General features: G+C 45.3%; 2 protein-coding genes across 5 annotated transcripts; one reads left to right on the forward strand and one right to left on the reverse strand.

Moving 5' to 3' along the window:
- Positions 1–7: 7 nt before the first annotated feature.
- On the forward strand, positions 8–6,927 carry LOC139329197 (uncharacterized). Its single transcript, XM_070959383.1, has 8 exons — positions 8–1,452; positions 1,698–1,820; positions 2,584–2,743; positions 2,850–2,958; positions 3,086–3,264; positions 3,395–3,544; positions 3,788–4,532; positions 4,804–6,927. Exons 1-8 carry the CDS (start codon positions 229–231, stop codon positions 5,342–5,344), a joined length of 3,231 nt encoding a protein of 1,076 aa, XP_070815484.1. The 5' UTR covers positions 8–228; the 3' UTR covers positions 5,345–6,927.
- A 2,399-nt stretch (positions 6,928–9,326) lies between these two features.
- ccdc66 (coiled-coil domain containing 66) lies at positions 9,327–20,755 on the reverse strand. 4 transcript variants are annotated; one of them, XM_070958713.1, is made up of 21 exons: positions 20,611–20,755; positions 19,639–19,697; positions 19,081–19,103; positions 18,652–18,900; positions 18,262–18,511; positions 17,970–18,123; positions 17,538–17,632; positions 16,782–16,837; positions 16,417–16,509; positions 15,997–16,131; positions 15,362–15,594; positions 14,869–14,953; positions 14,611–14,769; positions 14,435–14,513; positions 14,095–14,172; positions 13,443–13,716; positions 13,057–13,270; positions 12,844–12,896; positions 11,159–11,337; positions 10,873–11,003; positions 9,327–9,517 (listed from the first exon to the last, which is right to left on the reverse strand). In XM_070958713.1, the coding sequence occupies exons 1-21, from the start codon at positions 20,619–20,621 to the stop codon at positions 9,440–9,442; spliced, it is 2,688 nt and encodes an 895-aa protein (XP_070814814.1). In that variant the 5' UTR covers positions 20,622–20,755; the 3' UTR covers positions 9,327–9,439. The 4 variants fall into 4 exon arrangements, with proteins under 4 accessions (XP_070814814.1, XP_070814813.1, XP_070814812.1 ...); XM_070958712.1 differs by having other exon boundaries at positions 10,873–11,006; XM_070958711.1 differs by lacking the exon at positions 20,611–20,755 and having other exon boundaries at positions 19,639–19,848.
- Between the last annotated feature and the right edge of the window lie 898 nt (positions 20,756–21,653).

The raw sequence follows: 21,653 nt of genomic DNA on the forward strand, positions 1-21,653 counted from the left end.
GGTTTGTCCAAGGACAGAAACCCTCTACAGAAACCTCAGTGGAAAGATAAGAAGAATGAAGAGCCGTCCATCCAACCATCTGTCCCTCCAGCTTCGGAGAGGAGGACAAACCCCTCGCCACCACTTACTGAGGACAGACAGAAGGGAAATACTGAAGGGAAAAAAGGGGAGGTGAAGGGGGCACAGGTGAAATGTTTAGAGGAAAAAGAAACACAGCCAGTGGAAAAAATGCAAAGCAAAGGGGGAGAGGAGGCCCATGAGGGTCAGCAAAATAAGGAGGAGGAGGTGGTGGAAATTCTACACGTGGCAGGTCGCGATGAGGACCAAAAGAGAGAAGCAAAGGAAGTGGTAGGCAGCTCTCTGTTTTCCCCGCCCGTCTCCTCACCTCCTTCTCGTCTTCTCAGACATATTGACAGCATCGTGGACAAACATCTTGGCGACTTCACCTCAGAGGTACAGCTCGTCCTGCAGGAGGAGAACATTCAGTACAGCTTCCCACAGTCCCCACACTCTACTTCAAACTCAGACGCCTCAGCACTTCAGCGCACACTCCCACACACCTCCATATCGCCATTTTCACAGTATGTGTCTTTCTACAACCCCTGCCCCCCTGTCCAGGACTACGTTAGCTCACTACACGAAGGCATTAACAGTATGCTAACAGAGCTTGATGACAGCGGGCTGAGCCACAAGCCTGCCACCAGCCAGACTGATGCTGCCTTGGCGAGCAAAGTTAGTGCTTTTGTGTCGAGCATCCGAGCAGCTAATGCCACAACAGGCAGAGATGATGATGATGACGACGACGGTCTCTGTGGTGAACTGACAGCTGCTGACGTCGGTGCGTCAGTCTGTCCTGCACTGTCCAGAGGAGGTGAAGTGTGGCAGCCACATACAGTCACCATGCAGTTACCTGATGCTACAAACTGCAGGAATCCCCCACCTCCTCATGTCACTTTATCTGTTACTACCTCTGTGTCTGCCCCTGTCTACTTGCCTGCCAACACTGACATCCTCCGTACTCCTCCTGATATGTGCCCACAGCCTCACTGGAAACCACAGCAAGGTCACACTTCAGAGATCGTCAGAACCGTCTCTCATAATGTCAGACGAGCACAAGACAACAGCATCACCAGGGCTGTACATTGTACCGCTGGTGTGGAGGGTGGGAGCGCTCTTGCAGGTCAAGGCTGTGAGGTGAATCTGTCACTGTTCAGCAATGTGCAGGGACCATCACACCCCTCAGAGCCGGTCTCCAGTCCGGCCTCTCTGCCCGTCCCCGGTCCTGGTTCAGCCCCCCCACCCCCGACCACGGATTTGAGCTCCCTGATCAGCCAGCTGCAGCCAGAGGTGTTCAGCAGCCTGGTGGAGATCATCAAAGACGTCAAGAGAAACTCCCTGCATTTCTACCTCCACAGCACTGAGCCAGAGGACCCGGTCCATGCAGAAATCAAGGTAACTTAACGGGCAGCAGAGTTCACAGTGAATGAGTCATTTGTTACATAAATACAAACCTTTGTTGATTCCAAGTAAACACGGACACCAGTGATCTGGTCCAAACAAAGGCTGAGGGGATCGGTCCAAACTGGAAAACAATGCTAGAGATCCATAAAGTATTTCAATGTGAAAGGCAGCCCTTCCTGATGAGAATTATTGTATGTTTGTGTATATACTGTGTGTACACGTGTGTACTCTTACAGGAACACCTGGTAAAGCAGGGGAATGTGGAGCGGAGTCCTGTGGCCTTCCTGAACCAGGAAAACTCTGAGAGCAGACTGCTGGTCATCGTTAAGAATAAAGACATCGCCGGACACGTACACAAGGTACCTCTGAACAGTCAGTTTAACAGCCACGTCTGTTTCCGTCTGTCCTCGCTGCTGGTGACAGCAAACAAGCAACAAACGCAGCACGCAAGCCTGAAGAATTCCAACCTGCAGTGGTCGGCGTTCTGTCTTATATGCTGTTCAGCTCCGGCTTACCACGCCTCATTACATTATCTTTTGGCAGCTGTTCTGCCTTGGATCTCCCCTTTCTTTCTAGATTTGTGTTGATTCATTAAAGGTGCACTTTGAGCTTATATTAAATCATAGTGAGATTATAAGAACATTCAGTCCATCCGTAGTTATAGTAAAACACCCAAATATGGGTTATGAGAGAATACATGCTTAAAGGCCTTTGATCAGACAGTAAGGTTATGTGAGGCCACACAGGGAAGTGGCTGCCAAGACAGCTGCAAAGACACCTGCGTATGAGTCAAGGGAAAGTCCCAGTAAACCCTGATAAGAATGCTCTTTGATTTCATGATTTCTCTGTTTCTCTATTTCTACTTCAGTGTCACACTCAGCAAATCAGCTATTATCAGCTGCTATTGGTTACAGTGTTTTCTCTCAAGTCGTCACATCTGTTAGAAAAAATTCTACTACACTGTCACTGCACAAAGCACTTTGTGGTTAGTTTGGTTTGATTCACACCAGAAAGAGTCGACCTTCTCACAGCAGGGTGGTGATGAGACCCTGACAGATGTGCATACTGATTAAGTAGCACAAACAGGAAGTGTGTTCATGCATTTGTGTTTGTCCACATCAGATCCCAGGTCTGGTGTCTCTGAAGCGACGCCCCACCGTGATGTTTGTGGGAATCGATACGCTGGACGACATCAGGAACAACAGTTACAACGAGCTTTTTATTTCTGGAGGCTGCATCATTTCAGACGAGTTGATCCTCAATCCAGACTTCATCACTCACGGTAGGCAGGGATTAGAACCGAACAAAACGTGTTGACAGTCTTATTTTCAGGAAATACACAAGTGATTTTTTTCTGTCGTACTGAAAAACAGTGTATTGTTGTGCAGATCGACTGGCTGGTCTGCTGATGCTCGTGGAACAGCGAAGTTCTCCAGAGAATGTCTGGAGGTGGAAGATTCACTGCAAAACCCTCAAGAAATTAAAAGAACAAGCCAGGTACTGATTCTGTGTCCCTGATTGCAGATCGTTTGGGCTCTGACTTGCATCTGAAACACAGACTGTTTTAAAGTTCAGGCTGGAAAGTGGCTCTTTGAACGTGTCCGTGCGCTCGTTTGACTTTCAGGTTCAGGAGAGATGCAGGCAACCTATTGGATGTGCTCTCAGCCTATCAGAAGCGGCACATCATCGAGTTCCTCCCGTATCATCACTGCGACATGATGACCCATCAGTCACCTGACCTGGACTGCGTCATGGAGCATCAGGCCCGATACACACAGTACAGACACACTGTCCTCCTGACTGGTACGTACGCGTCAGCACAGCCGGCGCTCCAGCTGCATTAATCAATACCAGTGATTACCTGATCAGCTGCTGAGAAGCTCAGTTTACCATCTGTATTTATCACTGATGTTACTTTTTTTTTTTAACTCAGAGCACCGTGTTGAGAAGTTCCATGCTTACTCCGGTGGTGGCATCATTGTCGCCCGTATTGATGAAATTCTACACGACTTCTCCAGACTGGTCGGTTGCCATGACATCAAGGTCAAACATCCAATCATAGATGACATGCTGGCTCCCAAAGGTCAGTGGTGGCAGTTTGGCGTATTTCAACATTTCATTCAATCCTGTTTAAAAACAAATTGATTGATAAGAATGCAGTGACCAATAAATGTCTTTATTTTAAAAGAGGGGTCCTCTAGTCTAGATCCTCTTGCCGGGTTCTCCGGTCTCCACCCCTGTTCTGTTCTACAGATTTTCTTCTCCTCAGATACTGTTTGCAGGCTGATTTGTAGAGGCTCTGAACGTTCTCCCTCTATCTTCCCAGAACGCATCCATTCCCTCCCATCTCATGACCAACCCCAGCATCTCTTCCAGCAGTCCGGCTCTGGCCTCTTCTCTCTCCCCCATCTCTCTGACCAGCTTGTCCCAGACGCCTCCTGTAAGGAGGGTGTGCTGTACCATTCAGGCAAAGACTTTGAGGATCTACGAGAGGCCATCTCACAGTTGCGGGCTGAACGTCAGGCACAGCTGCTGCAGCTACAGCAGCAGCAGCAGCAGCAGCAGCAGCAACAGCAACAGCAACGGTTAGACTCTCAGCCAGAGCTGATCAGCCCCCTCAAAAGCTTCCTTCCCCATCCCGTTCATACAGGTAACCATCACACCGCCGCTGTTTTAAGTGAAGGAGCTCCTGCTGAGTCAGTTGAGCTCATTCCTGGCAAGAAAGCAGTGGCAGCCACTCTGGAGTTAATTCACTCATCACTGCAGCCAGAGCTGAGCGAGGAGGAGAGGGGGGAGGTCGAAGCAAAGGGACGGAGGTGTGGAGGAAGTGGAGGAGAAGAGCCTGGAGATCAGAGGAATGGTACTCCAGAAAGAGTGGCGGGGCCACTGCGAGGAAGCCTGGGTCTGAGTAATACGGACATGTCTGCCCCTTTGTCCAATCAAAACGCAGCTGCAGTGACAGGACCAAGCAACCAGGCCGACTCCACCAGTGACGGGAGAGAGAAAGCAGCTAAACATGGTGCAGCTGCCTCCAGTACCACAGCCTGTCCTGTAGAGGGCGACAGATTGAGGTTAGTGAATCTTAACTGATTACAGCTCACTTTGTAATCAAATATGTTATAAGTTGGATTGTGTTTAAGTAAAAATATGAACATGCTTTTAACCATTAGTTTGTGTGTGTATGCTGGATACCCCACACATCCTGCATGTCTTCACAGTGTTGGTTGCGCAGCTCCTCAGAAATTAATGATGATCCAGCTGAGCATGTGAAGCATGTGAAGCAGAAGTCCTGCAGTTTTCCGGTATGTTGCTGTTGAACCTCTTCTTGTTTTCTCCCTGTAGAGATGCACAGTTGGACCAGGATCAAGCACCACTTGGAAACAGCACTGTGGGAACTGCCAGTGGCACCAAAGTAACAGGAAGCAGCACCATGGTAACAGACCAGGAGGACAACCGAAATCCGCCTGTGCCCCACCTACAGCAGATCCAACAGTCTCAACAACATCGGCAGCAACTGAACAACCAGCAGCAGCAGCTCCAGCAGAGTCTGTCACACCTACAGCAGCCGCCTCACAGCCAGCAGCAGCAGCGGGGTCCCGGCCTCCTGCAGCTCCCACACCTGCCTCGACTCCCCAACCAGCTTTTCTCCCAAGGCCCCTTGCTGGGGCCCCGGACTGGCCTGGGAGGTGGCCTCCTGGGACCTCCGCCTGTCTGGCCAGGGGGCATGGTCCCCACAGATGCTGCTGCCCTGGTCTGGAGCTTCCAACAGGCCGGCAGGGACTTCACTGGTTCTAGACTGCTGGGGGGGTACCACAACCCTGCAGGTCAGGGTAGCAACAGGTACAGAGGGGGGAAAAGAGGGGGGGGCTTTAATGGGATGTAGAGAGCCAGTTTAACTACACCAGCTGATTAACCCATTGAACGTCCCTCGCTGACCTCTGCACACCTGCTGCGGGTCATGTAGCTGCTTTAAGAGTGGGAAGAAAACTAAAAGCTACCAGGCTGTTTCCAGAGCGAGCAGAATCTCATTCTAATCAAAGGAAGAGGCTGAAAGGCCCAAATCCCAGACACTAACAGGTGCTAGATGAACGAGGAGCGACCGCACTCTGCATCAGCTCCCATGGTTCATTATCTGTCGTCTCAGGGTGCCGTCTGACCTGATCCAGGACTGTCACATGTCACGCTCCCTGATACTGTCTCCATGAAACTCACTGGTTACAGAAAGAATGTTTCTTTTCCAATCTCTTCTTGGCATTTTCCCAGGCCAGCAGAGACAAAAAGTGAGCAAGAGTGATTCTTTGCCCCTTTAAAAGTCTACATCCATGGTCCAAAACACATTAGTTAGAATTAGTTTGCTGTCATAAAAAAAAGAAATTTTAACCTTTGACAAACCGATTCTTTGTTTTCGTCAGGCTGTTTGCTTAATTCTAAAACAGATCCAGCTGTGCGCCAATCAGATTATTGTGAATAAAGAAGGATCGCTCTTCGTTTGAGTAAATGAACTTTTTTGTTACCCTGCTCCCACCTGACCTCCACGAGATGGTGGTCCAGGGTTCTGATATATGGTGTGACAGTCCTGGATCAGGACCAGGTCTCAGCCTCTTCATCAGACAACCACACGCTGAAACCCCGCGTCGCTCTCCAGTGAAACTCTGAAAGCTCTGGAATAAAAGTACCACTTTAATGTGAGTGAGTAAAGAAAAACCCTGCTGTAGTTTTCAGAGTGGTGAGAATACGGCTGCTGTTTACTCCCCACTGTCAGCGCTACCTGTCGACCTGCAGAGCGCAGCGTCAGAAAGGCCGTTTCTCCTCCTCTGGACGTGCATACAGGAGATTTTAAAAAGAGTTTCTCCGCCATGTTTTCAGATCTTTCATGTTCCTGAAAGAAATCAGAGGTGATATTTCCAGAAGTTCATGTCTGGAGGTGTTTTTTTCGACTCTGCCTCAGAGAGACCGTCTTCTACCACAATAAAATGTCTCAGGTTTCACGGTGCGAAAGCCTCGAGTAGAATTTATCTGTTTTGTTTCTGTCCACTGCTCCGAGTCTGAGCATCGATCCCAGTTCCCAGCTTTCTTTACCGCACCTCCACCCTGACTGTTTTGGCACTTTTTGACTGACTGTGTTTTCCACACTGATGGTTTTTCAAGCAAACTGGAGACTCCGAGATGCCCTCCGGCTCTTAAACTGAGACAAAAAAGAAAAAAAAAGCTGTATAGAAACGAGATGGACAGACTGCCTTACACGTCTTCCAGTGGACTCTCGATGTCTTGTAAAAAAAAAACAAAACTGTTTTTTGTACTTAATGTTTGGTTTGTTACCCTGGAAGCTGTTTGTGTTAAGTTGCTGTTGTATGTACAGTAGGAAGTGACTCCATAACAGACTGCTTTTAACTTAAAAGTCATTTTTTATGTTTATTTGTTTTTTTACATCAGAAGTTTCTGTATTAAAACTTGCCTGCGTAAACCAGCGAGTCTCCCTGAAGCTTTGTCTGACATCAGATTGAGCCGATGCGTGAGGCAGTGATGCTGGAGGTCCTTGTGACGTTTGAGGTCCTCGTGACAGTTGAAATCCTTGTGACGCTGGAAGTCCTTGTGAGGTGGGACTCCAATGGTGCCAGTCTGGAAGATGATCTTTTATTAAAAAAGATAACTTGAACACACAAGATATAAAATTACTTGGATTTAATGTGTTTTGCACACAAGATAAAAAAAATCTTCTGGGACTTTTTACTCCGTTCAGCTCCTGCCAGAGTCCCCCATGTTGCTCTCAGACGATGTTCAGACAAACACTTTGAAATGTATCGACACCTTAAACCGCAGGTCCTGCTCACACTGCTGCTCGTCCTGCTGCAGGAGACTGAAGTGAAGACGATTTCCTACCTGAGGCCTTCAGAAGCCACCGATAAGAAAAACACTGGCAGTGGAAAACAAGGTCAGTCCATAAGTTTAAGCACTTCCAGTAATATGAAGTTAGATTGGGCTGAAACTAATGATTATTCTTTATCACTGATTAATCTTCTGATGACTTCCTCAATTAGTGATCAATCATCTAATCAATAAAATTATTGTCCAACAGTCCAAAGCCAAAAGAAAAAGATGCTAATTTACCTTCATACATTCATAATTGTTACTATAACAACTCAGTTTACACACACACACATATATATTACTTATATTTACAATATATACTGTATATATTGAATTATTTTGCTACCTGTACAAGCTGTTGAACCATCAGTATATATATTTAAAAGTGCACTGCCTGTCCACCACAGGATTCTATATTACACTTGATTTTATTTTATATGTATTCCTATATTCAAAACTTACTGCATGATTTTCTTTTACATTTTTTTTCTTAAAAGTGACAGACATGATTATGCAAATGTTGAGATAATTTTAAGTGTAATTCATAACTCTTCCTGTTTCATTTCCTCTTTGCGGTGTTGATTTGCTGCTGGTTGCTGTCAGAGTAAACTCAACGCTTCCTCCATCTGTTTCACATCAGAGGCCTTCCAGCACCACTTGTTTCCCAAAGTTATTACTATTAATTGAAAGGATGGATAAAAAATGTCTGATGTCTGAGCTTCACTCTGCTGAATAATGAATGTGTTTGACACTAAAAGACTAGACTTTCATCTGCTCACAGCAAAGTTTCTCTGGACTCACCTTTAATCTGAGCCAAACTTAATGAAAAGCCTTTTGAAATCTAACAGAAGGTGTCAGCTGGGGGGATATTTGGGGATTGGGGGGCTTCCCAAAACATAATAAAACGCAGGCATAAGAAATGTAAAGGGTCTCAGTAGACTTTATTCATCACCTTTGCAATAAATTAAAAAATACACTAATACAATGAAAGCAGAAGATTGACAGTAACACAGAAACATGGAGCTCCTCGGCCAGCAGGAAGCTGAAGAAACAAAAACATTTTTCAATCATGATTTAAATAAGTCGACTGTGCTGCTCTGTGGGCAGGATGAGCCAATGAAAAGGAGGGCAGTGCCTCCACCTCCCAAAGAAGACCCCCCCCCCCAAAAAAAAACAACCTCTCAATACCTGTTTGGTTTTCTGAAAAGTGCACTAAAACAGACACTCGTCCATATAAATGCAGTTGTTGGTTGGTGAGCAGAAGAAAACACGAGCAGTAGTTAAGGTTCAGATTCGTGGTAGAAAAGATGCTGATGTGAGGTAGAACTGATGGAGCAGATTTGAAGAAGGTGATTGATGTGAAACGAAGTTAGAGACTCAGTCAAGTGCTCATGTTGAATCGACAGTCAGTTTTCAAAACCAAGAAATGCAGACATGTCTGAGTCAGGCGTGTTCGGACTGACGGCAAAGGAAACGTTACTCTGACGTGAGGATGAATGTTTGCTGTTTGGCTGCTTATCACAGTCGATGGTTACAGAAAATATAACCTCCAGCAACCCCTGGGAAGCTGCTGTGTCACTTCTGTTGGTTTGTGGTGACTTCGAGGGGAAACAGGCGTTTGCTTCAGATCTGTCAGGTGTTTTACATCGATGTGGGTTTGCTTTTGCCAATTCAGCAAAAGTAATTTAAAAACGTTCCAACTCAAGCGAAAAGTCTCACTTATGCTGATGTTTAAAGACGTTTGCTGCAGCAGCTGCAGCAGCTCATGTCTGTCCTGTCTGTGGTAAAGAGGACAAATAAGACATTTTGTGTTCAGTCTGAACGTGTTTCCAACAGTGAGAATACCAGAACTGCAAAGTCCTTTGTACCATTCAGGAAACAGTCTTGCGTTGTTGGACTCACTGAGCAGAAGACAGTCAGGACGGCTGCGACGTGTTTCCCAAAATAAGATTATCTGTCAAATTCAGTCAGCTTCACCTTGAAAGCTGCCCAAAATGTGCTGCTCCATGCTGAGACACACTGACCGCTGATCCTTTTCTTTCTAACGGCTGGCAGAAACACCGGAGTGCTGCTTCTTCATCCAGACTCACCACCACACTGAGGTCAGAGGTCACCGGAGCTCGTTGTCATGACGCTTCAGCAGGGGATTCAGATCCGTCTCCAACTCCCTCTGCTTCTGTAACAAACCCTGAAATCACACAAACACTGGTTTGTTCACGTACACGTGAGGATCCTCGCGGCGTGTGCTCACGTGCACTTTAGCAACTTTTACTTTTACAGATCAGTTAATCAACAAATCGCTTAGCGTTTACGTTCACGTGAGTATCATGTTTGTGATCAGGGTTTAGGAGCATCACAGCCTCTGAACAGGGGTGTGTTGAATCATATCCTTCGCAATCATAAAGGTAAAATATTAAAAGTGTTCTTCACAGTGAAGCTCAAACATCAAGCAAAACCCTGAGTGGAGGTGGACTTAAAGATCTGAATTTAGGTTATCTGGGCTTTTAAAGGGCCACACACAGGACGTCACGTTCATAGCCTGGTTTCAGAAAACCAGATAAACTCTTATTCCAGTTTAATTTCACAGATCAGCATCAGTTCACTAATCGTGGTTTGTATCACTCAGCCTGTGAAGGTGGCAGTACATAATCCTCCGTGGCTCTGGAGGAGTTCCACTAAGTCAGAAACAATAACCCAGATGATGTCACAGTGATGTCATCAGGGTTATCTCAGGTTTGGTTTGGCTGCGTTATAAACTGGAGGTGTGGAGTTTGTTACGATTGACACAAGTTTAACAAAAATATTTGTTTCTCGTGCTAATGGTTAAAAAACTGATAAAAGATTTGGGGCTACAACTTATTGATTATTTCACATCATTTCACTATCAAATAGTCAGGTTTTTCTGACTGATCAATAAGTCAATGAAATGTAGGGTGACAGTGAAAATCACCGATCGCATGTTCTCTGAGTCCAAGGTGACGTCGGCACGTCTCCTTTTGTCTGACGAAATATCTGTTTGCAGATCAACTAATCATTTAATGGCATTTTCTAAAACTAAAACACAGTATTGTTCAGGTTCAGTTTGCTGTGTGTGTGTGCCATGTATTCCTTACATTGTGGGGACATGAATCTGTTTACACAGTCACATTGTGGGGACTCATGGGGACAAAATGCAGGTCCCTGGAGTGTTGGGTTAAGGTGAGGTTTTGGTTATGGTTGAGGTAACTCTCCAGGAAAGGAAATTAATGTAAGTTTATGTAATGTCCCCATAAATTATGTATACGTGTGTGTATGTTGTGGGGACTCAGCTTCCTTATGGGGACAAATTGCAGGTCCCCACAATGTACATCATTGAATTTTAGGGTGAAGACTGGGGTTAAGATTTGGCTGGTAGTGTTTATGGTTTGTGGTAAGTCTCCAGGAAATGAATGTAAGTCTGTGTAATGTCCCTGAAAATGACAGAAACACGACTGTGTGTGTGTGTGTGTGTGTGTGTGTGTGTGTGCGTGCGTGCGTGCGTGCGTGCGTGCGTGCGTGTGTTACCTGCCGTAGCTGGGCCAGGCCTCTCAGGATCTCCTGCTGTCGGTGTGTGTGTGTATTACGAAGCAGTTCAGGGTGGAGGAGGGGGTCCCGGTGTGAGGGAGCAGGAGGAGGCGCTGAGCTCTGAGGAGGAGCTTCTGACCAGGAGAAAGTACAGTTTACTTACAGGATGAGGAGCAGACGTCACCAATGACAGACTTCACTCTTTAACAACAGCAAGATGAGAAAAATTGAAGGTTTTTTGAGAGTTAGCTTCAGTGTGTCTGAGTCGTGTGTGTGTGTCTCTAACCTGTGTGTGTGACGTGAGGCGGGGGAGTGTCTGCAGGGTCCAGTGGATCCAGGTTGAAGACTTCATTGGTCCGGACGTAAGGAATGAACTCCAGGACCGGAGGAGGAGGGGTGGAGGAGGGGGGAGCCAGCTGACTGTGAACTCTGAGTCTGACAGCAGGGACGGGAGGAGAGCGCCCCCTGGAGGAGGCAACAACACGAGACATCAAACCAGAGCTCGCTCAACATGAAACCCCACCACCATCCAGATGAACACATCCATCCAGACTATTCAGTAGTCCTTTTACAGTGGGCTAAGATGGAACAACTACTTCTGTACTCTCTACACTTAAATAGTACTTAAGTTGTACAAAAGTCCAGCTGAAGTTGTATTAAGCAGGGGCTGTGGCGTCTGCCAATCAGGATGGCGGTGGTTCGATCCCTGGCCTCGGCAGTCCACATGCTGAAGTATCCTTGGGCAACATACTGAACCCCAAACCTGCGCCATCGGTCTGTGAATTCATATGCACGTCGCTTTGGATAAAAGCGTCTGCCAAGGACTCATTGTAATTGTAAGTGTACTTGACTGTGCTAAAATGGGATATAAATATCACTCTACTATTCTGCATTCTAAAGTACAACTGAAATACATGTATAATGTGTAATGTATGTAAAATCTACATTAATAGATTACAAATACATTTATATTGGGGTACCAGTGTATTTTTACATAGTTCTTGAACATTTTTAATACACTTTAAGTGTACCTGAAAATGCATTATATCTGAGGATTTTAAGTGTACTACCAATTTGCTTAAATATAATGCATATATAATATACATGATGTGTACTGGTAATGGATTACAAGTACATCTACATAACTATATTTGTATATTGCTTGAACATTTTCAGTGTACTTCAAGTATAATCCTGAAATTAGGTTACTAGTGTATTTTTACATACTTCTGGTTTTCAATACACTTTAAGTGTACTTAAACTAAGGATGAACAGGATGTACTGTACAAATATATATTATGCATTCAGTGCACATTAAAGTCTACCTGTCCTTGAAATATTTGGCACCTCCTGTTGTCTGATCCTTGGAAAATATCGTCATTGACCACATTCTGCATGTTTGATCTTCAGATGATATTAAAAATCAGTTGTTGTGCAATAAGTTTAGGTATGAGGTCAGCCTTGTATCTACCTGCTTTATGTGTCCGTGTCTGCTACACTGAAGAGCAAGTAGATATATACAGATTAAAGAGTAAAAATACACTCGAGTATATCTTGGCAGCATAAAATTAATATATTTTTAACATGTAGAAGTTTATTTTAAGTGCACTATTATGCTAATAGTGTTTAACACGCTTACTGAAAATATACTAGAACTTAAATTTTACTACAAATGTGTTTTACTGTAGTGTATTTCTTAAAAAATATACTTTCTGTCTATTTAAAGTAAGTCCACATTTATATAAATGTACTGGAAGCAATATTTAAATATACTATAAGTACACTTATGTGTATAGATTTTTTTCACTTGGGAAGTAAAATTGGGAATAAAATAAATAAATGAAATAAAACATGTTTGTCAAGGTTTAATCAGTTTAGAAGTGCAAACTCGTCCTTTTTGTGATTCCACTGCTGAACTTTCAATTTCAGCCTCTTTTCTTTACGGGAGAAGCTTTTTACTGAGCTGCTCACTGTTCGGTGCCGGAGGCTGCAGAGATGTTGTGTCCTCTGGAAACACTCTCCACCTGCAACAGTGACAACGGTCATCAACACACATCCAACCACAGAAACGACCGCCAGCCAGCAAAGAAAGCTACTCAGTGCTGGTCAGGAAGTCAGTGTGCAGCAGGGACGTAACAAAGCGTGGTGAAAAATGACAAACTCAGCGACAAGGAAGCCTCCTACCGTCCTGGTGGGGCTGGTTCTGGACTGTGAGGGGTTGGAGCAGAGACGAGGCTCCTGCTGCTGAGGAGGAGGAGGAGGAGGGTTGGACCTGGACAGACAGGTCCTCTCCTGCAGAGCGAGGAGTTCAGCCTGCCTCTTCATTCGACTCTCCTGTCTGTTCCTCTGCAGAGAGGCCGGGTAACGCTCCGAGGCCGGAACGAACTGACGACTGGGCCTGGAGGAACAGGGTCCAGGACTGTCGTTGGCTGAGGTTTCTGTATGCTTTAGGGTACTTTGATTTTTAGGCTGTAATAAGCCCAGTGTGGCTAATATTTCAACACTTATGAAACAATGTCCTGTCCTGTGTGAATATAAAACCAGTCTAAATGAGACGTGTGTGTTTCTACCTCTGCGTGTTCCACTCCGGCCTCCTCTTGTCTCTCCTGCTCCTCTCTGTCCTGGCGAACGCCTCATATGGGTCTCCTCCTCCTCCTCCTCCTCCTCCTCCTCCTCCTCCTCCTCCTCCCCCCGGCACACAGAGGTTCTCCTTGCCTGTTCTCACCGCTCTGCTCCGGCTGTTTGGAGGAGCAGTAGACAGAGAGGGAGGAGGAGGCCGGTACTGTGCAGAGACGTGAGGAGTCTGAACTCTGACGGCGGTGAGAGGGAGAGAGGGAGCTGCTTCTACACACACACACACACACACACACACACACACACATACACACACACACAAAGAAGATAAGCTTTAACAGCTTCCACGTTAAACTGTCAAATATTAAACTGCATCTCTTGCTGAGCCGCTCTGCTGAAGTTCGTCTCACACATTTATCCACAGTGGATAAATTTTGGCCCTTCAGGTTTTTTGTGGGAAAACGTGGCTTTTGCAAAATGACGACGTAAACTGGACCAGTCACAGTCAGGGAGTGTCTGACAGTAAAATTAAGAAGACAACCTTTGGCTAGCTGTTCATTTTGAATGTCGATGCAGCAGATCACACAGCTGTTCTCATTAATCAGAGGGGCAGGAGGAGCAGCTCTGCCATTCAACAACACGAGTTACCTGTCTGTACAGCAGTGTCTTTGTATGAAGAGGCTGGACTGCTGATGTCCTCCAAACACTCGGCTTGCCTGGTCAGTGCTGAACACACACACACACACACACACACACACACACACACACACACACACACACACACACACACACACACACACACACACACACACACACACACACACACACACACACACACACACGTAGGTTACAGCTTTCATAAACTAATTGATGCACATCATGACCTGTGTTACTCAAAGTTCAAAAGTCCAAAATACTTTTTGTGTAGCAGAGATCTGTTATGTTAGGTATGGTAATATTGCAGTAGTACTGCAGAGGGTCTGCTCACCACTGGGCTCCAGTGGTGAGCAGTGTCTTTTGTCACTGTGATCTTTGTTAAGCTGCTCGGCCTGATGGCTCTGCTGCTCCTGGAGGACAGAGGTTGACAGAAAAGAGTTCAGTGACTGCATGGAGAAAGTTATTGTGGTGAGGAATTGTGCACTGTATGTCCGTGTGTGTCCTGACCTCCTGCCTCTCCTTCAGTGTGTCCTGCTCATATCGTCTCTCCAGCATCTCCCTCTCCAGCGCCACCCTCGTCTCCTCCTCCGCCTCCTCCTCTCTCCTCCTCACCTCGTCTCGCTCCCTCTGCTGCCGCCGCTCCTCCACCTGGGCCTCGATGGCTCTCTGGGAGAGGAGGAAAGACAGTGAAACATTTAGGAAGCTAAGCGATAAAAGCCTCTCTCTCCTTCCTCGCTCTGTTCTTCCCTTCTCTCCTCCCTCTACCTGCTGCTCCAGCTGCTTGACCCTCCTCCTCTCTCTCTCCTCTATCTGGGCAGGGTCCAGCAAGGCGGTCATGGTCCTCAGATAGCTGGAGGAGACACAAACAGCTCTTAAGATTTACTCAAACATATGGAGCTAGTCTGGTTCCAGAACTCTGATCCATGACCCACATCTTTGATTTTGTTCAGCAACTCCAACACAGTCAGGTACTCATTGATGGCCCTGATTGGTAGAACAGCTGAGCCAATCAGAGTTGTGTTGGCAGGAATAAGAATGAGGATGTTGTCTTCTTTTGCCAGAGCCAGAAAAATAGCAGAGGTGGGACAAATTAGCTGTTTTGCAAGCCACGAATCAGGTCTCAAGTCAAGACCAACAAGTCCAAGTCCTAAACACTGTGTTGCTCTAGGATTGTCATGTTTGCTTTCACAGACACGTTTCCAGAGACTGTCCATTTTTCTTTCCCTCAGCTGTTAATACAATCATTGATCCAACGTACTTTGGTCTGCTTGGGTATCCGCTGGTTGTATCCACGCTGGCTCCTCCGATGCTCTCTGCTCCACAGCTGCTCATGGCCTCCCAGACCAGGGACAGGCTGGACGAGGGGTCCCACTCCCCTCGCTCAGAGGCGTTAGACAGGGCTGGAGGTGGAGCTGATGGAGCTGCGTTTTGGACAGGAGGTCTTCTGTGCAGAGAGTCAAAGTGTGTGGCCCAGAGCTCATGGTCCTCTGTCTGCAGAGGAACATTAGAAAATAAAGTCCTGAGCAGGCTGTGGCTTCAGTTTCTACTGTGTCTCTGCTGTACCTGGCTTTGGTTTCTACTGTGCCTCTGCTGTACCTGGCTTTGGTTTCTACTGTGCCTCTGCTGTACCTGGCTTTGGTTTCTACTGTGTCTCTACTGTACCTGGCTTTGGTTTCTACTGTGTCTCTGCTGTACCTGGCTTTGGTTTCTACTGTGTCTCTGCTGTACCTGGCTTTGGTTTCTACTGTGTCTCTGCTGTACCTGGCTTTGGTTTCTACTGTGTCTCTGCTGTACCTGGCTTTGGTTTCGATTGTGTCTCTGCTGTACCTGACTTCAGTTTCTGCTGTGTCTCTGCTGTACCTGGCTTCAGTTTCTGCTGTGTCTCTGCTGTACCTGGCTCTGCAGCAGTTTCTCCCGCCTCCTGCGCTCAGCCGTTTCCTCTCTCTGTTGGTCCAGCTCCTCCAGCCAGCGTCTCTTCTGCTCCTCTCTCCTCTCGATGCTCAGCACGTCCTCCATTGGAGTGACCTCCTACAAAGTCAAAAGAAGTCAGGATTTTTCACTGAGACTGAGTCAGATCTCATTCAAGTCATTCAACACTGTTTATGCTGGAGAAAGGTGATTTCTTCATCATGTTTCAGGGTTTTTACATGTGAGCATGTGCAGGACTTCAGACAGGTTCGGTATCACTGTATGCATGTGTTTGGTGCTGTCATGTGGTGCCACTTAGGCTTAATCAATTTTGTTCAACTGGATGAAGAATCAAAGAAAATGAGGAAAATCTGCAAAGACTTTTAGTTCAAAGGTCAGATTTACCCCAAGTCTGAGGCTGGATCTGATGGCTGCAGGCTGTTCTCTGTGGCTGACAGAGCTCTGAAGTGATAACACGCTCTCTGTGTCCTCCTCAGCCTGAGAGAGAGAGAGAGAGAGAGAGAGAGAGAGAGAGAGAGAGACACACACACACACAGGTTACAGGTAAAAAAAAAGTGCCTGTTGTGCATTTATGGCGGTTGGTGAGAATTTTCTGTCTCTGACATCTGAACAGTCAGTCGGTGCCAAAGGTATCAGTGCCACATTCCAGTATGAGGAACAGTTGGGTGTTCTTGGCTGTAAACAAAGCTGCACAGTGACCGAAACAACCAACAAAGAGAAAAAGATGAAAGGTGAGACCTATGCTGTACCTGGAGTCTGCCAGGAGCCGAACGCTGCTGCTGCTGCTTCAGTGCTACTTGCTCATCTGACACACACACACACACACACACACACACACACACACACACACACACACACACACACACACACACACACACACACATGCACCCATCACAGGGAAAACCAGTTTCATTTGTCAAATGACTAATAATAATTAAAAATGTGACTGTGACTAAATAATAATGTCAGAGTTTAAAAAACATCATCAGGTGTTTCATATTCCAAAACTAAATCTGTTTAATCAGGGCTGTGTGGGCGAGCTTTGATCAAATCTGATTAACAGTAACCAAACAACCCACCAACTGACATCAGATTCTGACTCAAATGTGCCCACTTCAAATAAAAAGCACCAAAAGTGGTTTAACTGTGACAGGAAAGAGAGTGTTGATGTTGGATCCCATCGCTCAAAGTAAGACGCTGCATGAGAGGGCTGCATGTTTCCTCGTCTGGCCACGGTCTCAATGTGGCCATCGCCAGCTCTAACTTTGCCTGTCCGTCATTTGGAGCTGGGCAGGTAGCGCACAGCGAGTGTATCAGAGCTGAAATCAACTGCTGCTGGAAACACTGAGACTCAACTGAACAGTAAATGTGCAGCGAAAACAAATCCAAGAGCTAAGAGAGACTAAAAGGCTACATACAGCTGGTGATTTTTCTCTGCAGGGTTATCATTATAATGAATGGAAATGTGTTTTACTGGAGCTATAAAATACTTGCTGTGTGATCACCTAGGTCTCTCCTCCACTGAGCCTTCTTGGCGTCCATAGCTGCCCTGCTCTCTGAGTCTCGCTCGTCCAGCCAGCTGAACAGACATCCAGACGACCTGAACAGCAGCAACAACAAATACAGACTTCTAAAAACACACCAGGACACAATAATGGATCTGACCTGCAGTAACACTGCCGACAGACATGTCCAGTGAAGGCATAAAAATGATGTCTGATCCTCGAGTCAAACTTTGATTCTGACTGTATTAATGGCAAAGTAGGAGGATAAGCTTCACTTTGCTGATGAGAAGTTGAAGCATTAACCTGACAGAGTCCTGTACATTTATGGTTATCAGCGAAATAAATATTCAAATGTCTTCTTTTGTGACTGCATCGAGAAAGAAATCCATTTGTCTGGTGCTTGTCAAATGCCTGTTCAGGTGGGCTCCTCACCTGCTGTCTTTATCCTGTGAGCTTCCAGCTGTACCAGTTACTCCTCCTCCTCCTCCCTTCTTTATTTCTTCCCCTCCTCCTCCTCTGTCTTCCTCCTTCCTCTTCCCTCCTCCGTCATTCACTGAAGAGCCAGATTTGGAGTCTGTTTGATTTCCTAACAGACAAAAGGACAAGTTAGATATTGAAACGAGGGAAAGTCTATGGTCCATGTCATGATCAGGTGTTTCTGTGCTGTAGTCTATGGTGCTAACTGTCCTTCATTCCATGTTAATACTACCATCACTACAACTACCCTGGGTCCTGTGGTCCTCTGGTGGGTCTTGGCCATTGCTGGTGGTCTGCACTGTGTTGAGGATCCGCTGTAGCTGCTCATTGGTCAGACAGACCACGCTCTCCTTCAGTTCTGCGTCCCCACTGGCCGGCATGTCCTTTAGTCCTACCTTTCCGCCAGCTCTCGTCCCACTGTTCTGAGGATGTCCTGTTTTCCCATTGGCTCTCAGAGAGCCAGCAGCAGTGCTGTGTTTGTGTCTGTCTGACTTCACCTTGGAGACAGACAGACAGACAGACAGACAGACAGACAGACAGACAGACAGACAGACAGACAGACAGACAGCAAATCAGTTTTATCTTATCTTATCTTATCTTATCTTAAAGCATAAATAGGGTGTAGCATGACACTTACTTTAGCCACAACTTTGACACTTCCCCCTTTGTGATGCTCATGTGTCTTGGACGATGTCAGACAGGTGCTCCTCCCTCCACCGGTGGCAGCGTTGGAGGTGAAGGAGGTGGCTGCTCCTCCTGCTTTGCTCTTGGCTTCTCTGCGCCTCCCCACCTGCTGCGGGGTTGGACGCTCGTCTCCCTGCACCTCCTCCACACAGGACGGCTGCCTGGAGCTCAGGATGTTAGCTGCTCTGGGCCTGCAGGACAGCTGCAGGTATCAAGTCAAATTAAATCAGATCAGACATAATATGAAGATGCTTTTATTTTTCCTATCAGCACTGTTGTCTACTAGAGACATAAACGTGTGCTGTATACTGCAAAATGCGTAGACATCCAGGCGCTTTTACGTGTGGAAAGGCAAAGGCCAGGCTGTGAGGATGATTCCTACCTTTGCTAGATTCTTCTCAATGCCTGCAGTGAAAGAAAGAAGTGACGGTGAGCAGCCATGAATAAAAAACCACACACACACGTAAATATTCACTAATACTTCTGTGGGTCTGAAATAGGGCAATGCAAACAACTAATTCAAACCATTCAAGAGTGTTGTGTTAGATTCTATATATATATATTTTTTTTTTTTTACAGTCAGTCTTTCAGTATTACAAAACTTTTTAATGAACAAACAAACTTACTTTAACAAAGGCTGTGTTTACAGTACCAGTACATACTTTGTATCAAGGTAACATGTTTGAAACAATTGCAAAACTAAACATATCTAATTTTAAGATGAAGTTTCACTGCATTCAACTGAAATACAGTTTCACTAAAGTCAAAATTTTTTTGTCAAAATTGTCACTAATTCATTATCTGTCATCTGATTAATCAACTTATCATTTCAGCAAAGATCATTTTCTTGAACTGAAAGTAAGAACCTCATAAGAAAAGCAAAATGAGAGAGTGAATTTTTCCTGGAAAACTAAAGATTAGAAAAGCTGAAGGGTCTCACCATGAGTCAGTAAAATCAGCTTGGGTTTTCCATTTTCTAGTTCAAACAGTAGGCCGTCTCTGTTCACAGAAAGAGGAAACATCAGAGAAAACATCAGAAACACAACAACGTAAATCGGACTGCATTTTGTGTTGTGTTTGAGTAACAAACTCTTTTAATATTTTCAATTGTCCAATAAGCAAGACACTATGAGGGAGTTTTCTCATCCATTTTGACATTTATACTTGCCTTCAAAAGCAGAAAGAAAAAAAAAAAAAGACAAAACAGCACATACTGTATCATGTTGCCAAGTAATAATACATAATACACATGGTGCAGCACAACAAAAATCACACAATGAGTCAAGTAATATTTAACAACGCTATAGATTTACATTCATCAGTCTGCTTTTTGGCATTGGCCTGTTTTTAATATGAACTAGCATTAGTTGGTGAAAATGCTGCTTTAATAAAGTTAACAGGAACACCAGATCACACCTCTAACTCATTAGCGACATGTCTTATATCACTGAAGTGTCTGTGCTTGTATTTTATTTTTTACCTCAACACCCCGACGAAACGATTTCTTGTACCCGAAAGGCCAAGTAATTAAAAGAGTTTTCATTATTTATTTCTTGTTTGCAGAAATTCTAGTTGATCAATATTTAAAGGTCGTTATTTCTTGACATTTCCCCTGATATCTTACTGAAAAAATGCAACGAGCAGCAATAACACAGTGGGTTAGAGGCTGACAGAGCCGGTCACAGCGACGACTGCTTCATAGCGACAACTCGTCCTTTATTTAATTCGCACTGTGTTCGTATAATCTGTAATGTTGTGTATTTTACTAAACTCGTTTGTTCTTTGTTCTCAGTTTGGTCACAGGCTAGAAAATAACGCCCTTGCATTTCACTGTGAGACACTCGGTCAATATGTTAGCCTAGCTAGCCACTGATATTTGAAAAAAACAAAAACAAAGACAAAACAGACTCACCCGAGATTCATGCCGACACGAATTATTTACTGAAACGGCGGCACGTTTACCGACACCCTTACAGAAACAGACACGGATAGTCACAAAGCAGTTTTTAATTTAATAAAACCGCGTCTGTCCAGCTCAGGACTCCCCGCACTGCCACTCACACGCCAGTTCCTGGTTGATAAATTGTGTACGTTGGTTGCTGTCAACGACCAAGAACGGCTTCGCTGATTGGTTAATTCATGTCACTGTGAAATTAGTGGCCAATCAAATGTCTCCGTTTGGACGTTTCCGTTGGACGATGTTGCATTTATGGTGCCTGTGAATTTATTTAAAACTTGACATCACTGCGCCACAATATAACAATTACCTGTTGTTACTGCTTGCTACAACTACTACAACTACTACTACTTACGGTTACTTTCTAAACCACCACTGCAGCTAGTATACTTTTTAAAATGGCCCGTTACTTTCACTTTATTCATACATAGTGACTAACAACTGACTTTTAAGGTGGACACAGTACGACTATGTACACAGTGTGCCTTATCAAAAGGGCCGATAAAGGTAATAGTCTATATGAGAATATACAAATATGCATATACATGGGTATGTGATTTAATTATCTAATCCATTGTTTGTACTTTTCCAAAACCATTTAAATGAATAAAAGCCAGATTTGTATTTTTTTTTCCCCCTCCTTATTTTTCTTTTATGTGTGTCCTTCCTCTTTAACACCTTTTTCATCGCTACAAATACAGGACTTATTTTTTCAGTTGAGTGTGTCATTGGGTGTTCGTCCACCTCCGATGTGGATATGAAAATTATGTTTAAATTTAACTGAAGTTTCTGATACACCACAAGACGCGAGTAGTGCGTCTAAGATTCACTCAAGCATCTTTTCCTTTAAACATTACTGGGCTTCACCGGTGACTGAATGCAGTAACGATTCTGAATTTGGCGACATTGTCGGCGAGCCCGTGAAGGGACAGCATGCAGCTGGATGACCAGGGCAGCAGAGCCAGCAGTGGACTGTAGGTGGCGCTAAAGTATTAAAG

Source organism: Chaetodon trifascialis, chromosome 3 (assembly GCF_039877785.1).
Source record: "Chaetodon trifascialis isolate fChaTrf1 chromosome 3, fChaTrf1.hap1, whole genome shotgun sequence".
Classification (NCBI taxonomy): domain Eukaryota; kingdom Metazoa; phylum Chordata; class Actinopteri; order Chaetodontiformes; family Chaetodontidae; genus Chaetodon; species Chaetodon trifascialis.